The sequence below is a fragment of the Piliocolobus tephrosceles genome, chromosome 14 (assembly GCF_002776525.5).
Source record: "Piliocolobus tephrosceles isolate RC106 chromosome 14, ASM277652v3, whole genome shotgun sequence".
In the NCBI taxonomy this organism is placed as follows: Eukaryota; Metazoa; Chordata; class Mammalia; order Primates; family Cercopithecidae; genus Piliocolobus; species Piliocolobus tephrosceles.
In genome coordinates, this window is record NC_045447.1 from 10,255,944 (window position 1) to 10,264,929 (window position 8,986).

General features: G+C 53.8%; 1 protein-coding gene across 16 annotated transcripts in view; it reads right to left on the bottom strand.

The window, feature by feature from the left end:
• The window catches only part of DNM1 (dynamin 1), a 57,765-nt gene that overhangs the window by 39,125 nt on the left and 9,654 nt on the right, over positions 1 to 8,986 (bottom strand). For all 16 annotated transcript variants that reach the window (XR_002732575.2, XR_002732572.2, XR_002732574.1 and 13 more), the window contains exons 2-6: positions 3,301 to 3,374; positions 2,873 to 3,022; positions 2,350 to 2,553; positions 1,517 to 1,615; positions 1,262 to 1,422 (exon numbers count right to left, since the gene is read on the bottom strand). Coding sequence is in view for 12 of the 16 variants with exons in the window: in XM_023217038.1 (XP_023072806.1) it covers positions 1,262 to 1,422; positions 1,517 to 1,615; positions 2,350 to 2,553; positions 2,873 to 3,022; positions 3,301 to 3,374 (688 nt within the window). In the remaining 4 variants the exon portion in view is untranslated. The remainder of the gene's footprint in view (positions 1 to 1,261; positions 1,423 to 1,516; positions 1,616 to 2,349; positions 2,554 to 2,872; positions 3,023 to 3,300; positions 3,375 to 8,986) is intronic.

The window sequence follows — 8,986 nt, forward strand, 5'->3', positions numbered from 1 at the left end:
TCACTTCAACCTCTGCCTCCCAGGTTCAAGCAATTCTCCTGCCTCAGCCTCCTGAGTAGCTGGGACTGCAGGCACTCGCCCCCATGCTCGGCTAATTCTTTGTATTTTTAGTAGAGACAGGTTTTCGCCATGTTGGCCAGGCTGGTCTCGAACTTTTGACCTCAAGTGATCCACCTGCTTCAGCTTCCCAAAGTGATGGGATTACAGGTGTGAACCACCATACCGTTCCAATTTAATATTTGTAGACGTGTGTCTGAGGCAGGGGTGGCCAGAGGGCTGCCCCTTAGACCCTCTGGGTTTAAAGCCTCCTTTGAGGTCATGCTCAAGTTCTAGCACTCCTCGCTAAGGGCCCCCACACAGTATCTCCCTGAACCTTTACAACAATCCTATGAAACAGGTCTGATCACCATTGTCTCCATTTTACAGATGCAGAAATAGAGGCTTAGAGACCAGGCACGATTACGGCTCGTGCCTGTAATCCCAGCACTTTGGGAGGCCAAGGTGGGCAGATCACCTGAGGTCAGGAATATGAGACCAGCCCTGGCTAACATGGTGAAACCCTGTCTCTACTAAAAATACAAAAATTAGCCGGGGGTGGTGGTGTGTGCCTGTAATCCCAGCTACTTGGGAGGCCGAGGCAGGAGAATGGCTTAAATCCAGGAGGCGGGGGTTGCAGTGAGATCGCACCATCGCACTCCAGCCTGGGCAACAAGAGGAAAACTCCATCTCAAAATAAATAAAGAAAGAAAAAAGAAAATAAAGAAAAAAGAAATAGAGGCTCAGAGAGCCAGAGAGAGTGTCTCAGAGGGAGAATGACAAAGCTGGGAGTGGAACCCAGGTCTTGCCTACACAGACAGTCAGACAGACAGACACACACACACACACGCCTCAGTTCTAGATGCCCCATTCCAGATGGAGAAAAGTCCTGAGAAAGCCCCTGGGATTCCCTGTCAAGGTCTTCAGCCAAGTATACTTGAATCCTGGCCCCCAAACCCAAGCTCTTCCCCGTGACACCCTCCACATAGGTCTTGGCCTTCTCCATGTTGGGGACTTCCAGGGCTTCCCTGGCAGGTCCCAGACAGGGGAATGTCAGCGAAGCTTTGCTGCTACCTGGCTGTGGGGCTGTGGGAAAGTTGCTTTGATTTTCTGAGCCTCAGTTTGTCTATCTGAGGCTAACCTCTGCTGGTCACTCTCAGAACACACTTAAATTATCCTGTTTTCATGCTTGTTTCCCCAGGCCCATCCTGGCTTGGTCACCTACCTGATTGAGGACCTTCTGCAGGTAGGGCGTGCCCATACGGTCAGCCAAGTGGCGATACGATGGATGGGAGAGGAAGAATTTTCGTTCAGCAGCCAAGGCGGCGGTAATGTCCTTCTTGCCATCAATGTCCTTCTGGCTCCGGTTCACCACCCCAATGTAGCCTGTGAACAGTATCAAGGTCAGGGCAACCAGCCTCAAGGGGAGGAGAGGGGTGGGGAAGGGCTGGGGAGTGGTTGAGGGGCATGGCCTGCTTACCTCTGCGCAGGGGGAGCAGCTTGTTCTCCAGCACGTCACGGGCATCTGTGCCCTCGTCCATCAGGTCCAGCTTGGTGATGACCCCGATGGTGCGCTGGCCTGGGTGCACCAGCGGGAGGGCTGTCTACAGCTGCACCCACTCTCACACATGATTCCATGCACTCCCACTCCCGCCCCCCTGCCTCCGCGGCCCCCTGCCCACTCACTGCCTCCTCTCTTTCCCCCTTATTCATTTTCCACAGAGTAGCCAAAATGATTTTTATTTATTCTTCTTGTTTTTTTTATTTGTTAGAGATGGGATTTCACTTTGTTGCCAGGCTGGTTTCCAACTCCTGGCTTCAAGCGATCCTCCCAAGTTGGCCTCCCAAAGTGCTGGGATTACAGGTGTGAGCCACTGCACCTGGCCTTTTTTTCTTTTTTGAGACAGGGTCTCACTCTTGCCCATGCTGGACTGCAGTGGTGCGATTAGGGCTCATTGTAGCCTCAATCTCCTAGGCTCAAGTGATCCTCCAGCCTCAGCCTCATGAGTAGCTGGGGCCACAATCGTGCACCACGGTGCCTGGCTAATTTTTAATTTTTTTGTAGAAATGGGGTCTCACTATGTTGCTCAGCCTTGTCTCCATCTCCTGGGCTCAAGCGATCCCCCTGCCTTGGCCTCCCAAAGTGCTGGGATTACAGGCATGGGCCACTATGCCTGATCCCCAAATTATTTTTAAAGGTACAAATCTGATCCTACCACTATTCTTAGACCGTTCAGAGGCTCCCCTTTACACTAAGAATAGACAGCCCGCAAGCCTGGGACTTTGTGCATTGGTCACCGGGTGGGAACCTACCCTGGGGGTCCACCTCCTTGGCGACCTTGAGGGCGTCAGAATTGGCCAGGTCAGAGTTGGCAGGGGACACGGCCAGGATGAGGCAGTTCTCCTTGGTGACAAACTGCATAAGCATGTCCCGGATCTGGAACTCGATGTCGGGAGGTTGGTCCCCCACCGGGACCTTGGTCATTCCGGGCAGGTCCACCAGGGTCAGGTTCAGCACTGGACAGAGCGGCGAGAGGGCGGGCTCAAGGCGAGGGGCGTGGCCGCGGGCGAGGTTAAGGAATAGGGCGGGGCTTAGAGGAGCTGCTTGGGAGCAGGGTGGCAGGTGGGCGGGACTAGGAAATCTCAGGGCGAAAGTGGCTGCATGTTGGAGGCGTGGCCGGAAGTGAGCGGAATCCACGGCTGGGTGGAGCTTGGAATAGGATGATGCAGAGGCAGGGTCGCTCTAGGGGCGGAGTCTGCAGGAGGAGAGAGGCACGCAGAGGGGCGTGGCCAAGAAAATGATTCTTAGAGGTTGGGGCGGGGCCAGGGTCCTCACCATGCGGCGAGTAGACGCGGAGGTTGATAGGCACCGGCGAGATGCCCTTGTTGGTGCCGGTGACCCGGTCGGTCTCGGCCTCGATCTCAAGGCGCACCTCCTCGAAGTCGGTGAATTTCTTTCCCTTGCAGTGCAGGAACTCGGCATATTCTGCCCCAGAAGCGGGCAGGGGAAGGGCAGTAGGCATCAAGTTCTGGAACCCCACCTGGGGGTTTTCATCTCCCACCGGTAATAGGACTCCCTAGACACACCCAAGCAGAACCACCACCCACGTCTCCCTTATGTATTTTGATCCCCGCTATCCCTAAGGCGGACGAGGCCCACAGTCACACAGCAACCAAGTTTCGTGGCCAGGCTGGCCCTCAGCTTGGGGACGGGGAAGACGCTGGAGTGGGCAGGCCTGGCTGCTGGTGAAGAAGGGCACGTACCTGTGGTTGCATTGACCAGCTGCAAGACCAGGGGACGTCGGGTGACAATGCCAGATCCTCGGGGCAGGAAATCCCTGCAATGATTTAGAGGTCAAAGGAGGGTCAAGATATGAGGGTGCGCCTTCTGTCCCAGGGGTACCTGTCCTGCCCCTGAGAGAGCCAAAGCTCCCTCCAAAGTGCTGGCCCCACCACTCCTTAGCCCAAGGGCTTCAGGTAACTAAGGGGATATGGCAGTCCAGAAAGGTGGAAAACACTTTTCCTTAAGTCGCCTGGGTCACAGAATTTATGCATCTGAGCTGCCAAGAGACTGGATCAACTCCTGGATACGTCCTGTGTTGGTTTTGAACCAACAGGAAGTCCCTGCCCCAACCCAGCCACTGCCATTCAGCCCCAGAGAAACTGAGGCATGGGGTTTCCCACATGCCTATGCGTCCAATGCCCACAGAGTTGGTCCCAGGAAACAGAGCTGTAACTTCTCCCCTCCCTTCCGCTGTGGGGCAGGGCAGCATCTCACTTCCCCTTCTCCAGGCCCCATATGGCTAGCGTTGAAGAAGAGTGGGGAAGGAGGAGGCAAGGAAAAGGACTCATGGGCTGGGTGCAGTGGCTCATGCCTGTAATTCCAGCACTTTGGGAGGCTGAGGTGGGCGGATCATCTGAGGTCAGGAGTTCGAGACCAACCTGGCCAACATGGTGAAACCCTGTCTCTACTAAAAGTACAAAAAAAAATTAGCCGGCAGGGTGTTAGGCGCCTGTAATCCCAGCTACTTGGGAGGCTGAGGCAGGAGAATTGTTTGAACCCAGGAGGTGGAGGTTATGGTGAGCCAAGATCACGCCATTGTACTCCAGCCTAGGCGACAAGAGCAAAATTCCATCTCAAAAAAACAAAAAACAAAAAACTCATGCTTCTTGGTGCCTACTGCATGCCAGGCGCCGAGTGGGGCTCCATACGGTAGCCCCATGAGGCAGGTGCTGTTATTACCCCCATTTTGCAGATGAGGGAGCTGCAGCTTAGAGACATTCAGGTTGCACAGCCGGTATCTGGCAGAGCAGACCCTGGTCTCAGATCTATTTACTCTGCAGTGAGACTCCCCTGCCCTTCAGCCCCCTGTGAACCCAGCCGCCTTTGAAGGACTGGACCGAGGGGTCCCAAAGTCATCCACTGTCCCCAGACCTGAAAGTCTATAGCTCAGACATCTGCTCATGCCAATGTCAACCTCAGCTGTTCTTCTGGCTGACTCTTGTGGGTGCCAGTTCTCTGTCCAGTCAGCTCTTTTCATCTACCTCCCTCTGCACCACCCTCCAGGGTGGTGCAAGCATGAGAGTGAAGGCCTCTCCAGGAACCAGGATGTAAGAATTGCCAGTCATGGGATCCCCAGGGCCCAAGAAAGCGGGGAGCAGGCCGAAGCCCAAGGGACCATTGAGACCCAGCCAGCACCTTATTCATGGAGAGGCCCAGGGAGGGAAAAAGACACACTCAGGCTCTACAGAGCCAGAGGCGGAACCCAGGTCTCTTGTCCCCAGCCCAGAGCCTGACCCAGACTCACAAGCCTTCTTGCACCCCAGGGTCAGGAGCAAAGGGTGTTAGGTACAACAGACTAGATCCAGAGCTCCTAGGTTCAAAGCCCCTTCCTGAAGCCTCTCCACTGCCTCCTGTCTGGGGAAGCCGAGGCTGCTGGGGAGGAGTCAGGAACTACACTGGAGAAGGAGAAGGATGGTAAACCCTATGTATATTTATCATTTCTACACACCAGGCAAATGCTTTTCATTCTTGCCAGACAGTGAGCTTTAGGCAGGCAGGGCAGCCTCTTTCTGTCTGCCACTGTATCCCAGTGCCCAGGACAGGGCTTAGCACACAAAGGGCACTCAATAAATTCTGATTGAATCCCCAAGTCCTCGAATCTGTGCTCTGATATAGAGATTATCATTTTACAGAGGAAGCAGCCGAGGCTCAGAGAGGTGAAGTGACTCACCCGAGGTCACACAGCCAAGCGGGGATTCAAAGCCGAGTGTCTGTTGGCCCCTCAGCCTGGGAACTTCCTCATTCAATGGTGCTGCCTCAAACCCAGGAAGCCAGACTTGGCTTTTTATGTAATTCAATTAAATTCAGTCTGTGCCGGGCCCTGTGCCGGGCTCTGGGGATGGGAGATGATGAGTCAGACAGTTCCCACCCTGAGGAACTCACAGTGTGGTGGGAGAGACAGACAAGTAAACAGATAATGCAATGCAGCGTGGTATGTGCTAGAACAGAGGTGTGCCAGGCGGCACAGAGGGAGGGGGTTTACTAGGGGGTAGGAGGACTTCCGGTCTCAATCTCTTCCATCCTTTACTCAAAGACTCCTTTGGGGGTGTGACTTCCAGTTTTGGGAGTCCCCCAGGGCTGTGGAGATAGAACAGCTGTTCTCATAGAAACTGGGGTGGGTGTGGGGGCTGGGGGTCCACCCTCTTCTCCACCAGCTCGTCACCAGCAACACCATGGTAACAGTAGTTGCCATGGAAACCACGGGAGGGGCTGGAAAGGATGGGACTCCCCATAGAGAGTCCCCCAGGCAGAGACATGGACTTTCCCTGGAGTTCTTCCCCGAGAGGCCTCTCCTTGAGCAGATGGGCCCACCCAGCCCTGGTGAGCCTGAGGGGTGGAGGTCTCCAAGGTGCCACACAGGGGCTATGGGGAGCCCAGGACCCAGCTGGCGAGAATGCTGCGTGGTCAGGGTCTGGGCCAGCTGCCCACTGCCTCCCAAGGGCTGCTTGAAGGACAAGTAGCTTCTGGGAAGCAGAGACTAGAGGCAGGGCCTCCTTAAGCATGCTGGGCTAGAATCTCAAGAGGGCTTCACGGGGAGGCAGAATCTGGATTTTAAACAGATCCTCAGGTGGTTTCCACACTCCCTGTCAAGTTTAAGGACCACCTGCCCCGTGCTGAGGAGCCAGGGCCAGGCTGGCTCCTACATCAGATCCTACATTGGCCTTTCCCTGGCCTGGTGCCTGATGCCAGGACCCGGGAGGTCTGCTTCCCAGTCTCACGCCTAGACCCACAGTGGGGAGGACCAGCAGGTCCCCAGGTCCGGATAATGAGCTCCTCACTCACTTCTGGGTTCCTGCCTGGCACAGGCCCTGCACGTAGTAGGTGCCCAGGCAACACGGGAAGGAATGTGCATGACTCAGCAGCTCCCTAGCTCTTCCCTTTCACCTGGACGCACTGTCCCACTTTAGCGCTCTAAGGGCCCCCTGGGTAGCCCTCCTTCCCCCGAGTGAGGATCCAGACCAGATCCAGCCTTCAGCTCCTGGTTAGGCTGAGGGAGGACAGAACAGGTGCCCAGAGAAAAGTGTCAGGCCCACCAGCCTCAGAGGCTGCGTGCTGTGCCCGGCGTGGGAGGGGCGGCTGCTGGCATGCCAGTTCTCCCCACTCATTTGGAGCAGATGGTGGGTTCCCAGGGAGGCTGTGCCTGGCCATCTGCAGAGGCACCTTCAAACGTGAAGCATGGGGGGACGAAATAAACACCTCTCAGGACCCCCAAATGCCACACTCCCTATCTGAACTGGTGCTGTCACCCTGAGAGGGGTCTGCAGAAACTGAACCCAAGGGCTGATGTGACCCCTACCCCTACCCCTACTCTAGGACCAGAGACTTGGGGCCAGATCTCCGGGATCCTAGTTCCCAGGCCCTGCTCAATGCAAATGATGCCAGGAAGTGATGCGCTTAACTGGGCATGCACCCACTGCCAGTCATTCTTCTATGCCTCCTCCTTCTTGGGCTCTGATGTCAGATGGATCCTGCATTGAATGTCCAAGCTGTCATATAGGAGCTGTGTGACTGTGGACAAATGACCATACCTCTCTGAGCCTCAGTTTCCACATCAGTAAAATGGGTTGCTGTGAGGCTTATACAAGCTGATGATTGAACCAATGGCAGCTACTATGCTTATAAATAACGATAGCTTGCTGGGCATGCTGAGAGCACAGGCTAGACTCCCACAGCCTCGTCACCAGAAGAGGCAGCAGGGAGAGAGCTGGAGGTGGGTTTCCTGGAGGATGGCAGCGAGCGTGGGGGCAAGAGCAGGACATTTTCAGCCAGATCTTGACCCTGGAGGTGGAAGGCAAGGGGGGTGGGCAGGGTTGCCCTCTGAAGCAGGGAGCTGGGTGTCGGCAAGGGAGTGGGTGGGCCAAGAAATACAGTTGGGAGGAGGTGAGACTGCCCCCAGGCAACAAGTGCCTCTCTGTTCCAGCTGCCCCAGGGGACCCTAGGCAGCCCCGCGTCACAGCTCGTGAATTTCAAGCTGAGGTTTGAACACTGCAGGGCAGTTCTGGCCTTGGCTTTCCTTGATGTTCTGATGGCCCCGCGAGCAGGGACTAGGCTAGACCTGTTTGTCACAATATCCTAGCACCCAGCACTGGATCTGGCAGGCAGCAGACTCTCAGGACACCCGCATTGACCAAAAGAGTGAATGGAAGATGAGCTCTACCATCGACTTCATTGTGTAGAGGTAGAAACTGAGGTACAAAAGGGAAGAGTCTTGCCCAAGATCATGGTACAAGTTGGTGACAAGGTAGGACTGGTACCCAGGGCTCCTGACTCCGGGTAGGTGCTCTCTCCACAGCAATCTTTCTTCCTATTAAGCAGAGCCTACTACCTTCCCTTATTCCTTATCCTCCCATCCTTCCTACTTTCTTTCCCACCCTCCCTCCCTTCCATCCATCCAAGTGTTGGTGACTTTATATTTTCAAAATGGAAATCGATCTCTTTTGCCTCTAATTTAAAAAATCATATGTTCTCCATTTTAAAAGATTCAGAAAATGACCAGGCGCGGTGGTTCATTCCTGTAATCCCAACACTTTGGGAGGCCGAGGCAGGTGGATCGCTTGAGGTCAGGAGTTTGAGACCAGCCTGGCCAACATGGTGAAACCCCATCTCTACTAAAAATACAAAAATTAGCAGGGTGTGGTGGCATGCGCCTGTAGTCCCAGCTACTTGGGAGAATGAGGCAGGAGAATCGCTTGAACCCGGGAAGCGGAGGTTGCAGTGAGTCGAGATCCTGCCACTGTACTCCAGCCTGGGCAACAGAGTAAGACTCTGTCTCAAAAAAAAAAAAAAAAAAATTCAGAAAATACATGAAATATTTAAAAAATAAAAACCAATCATCCTCCCTACACCTGATGAGAGCCACTGTAAACATTTTATCATTAATAATCATCATGGCTAAACACTGATGAATTGCTGACTGTCAGCTAGGGACTCTGCCAGGGACTTGAAAATCTACATCAGCACAGGATTTCTTTTTAGGGTGACGGAAATATCCTAAAATTAGATAGTGATGATGCTTGCACAACTCTGTAAATATACTAAAAATCATTGAATTGTGCCTTTAAAATGGGTGAATTGTATGGCATGTAAATTATGCCTCAATAAAGCTGTTTAAGAAAATCTACATCCTTTGGATTGATTCTTGCATGGCTATGTGAAATCAGAGTGATAAGTTTCTCCATGTTACAGGGAAGAAACTGAGACTCAGGTGAAATCACATGCCTTTCAGGCGCCCACATGCACACTGGGTTTTTAGCCCCTTTGATAGCTTCTCTATTCACCTAACATATCATAGATATTTCCAAAGTTATTCAGCATGCAGCTACATCTGGATCCTCTTTCCCCTTCCTTCCTTCCTTCCTTCCTTCCTTCCTTCCTTCCTTCCTTCCT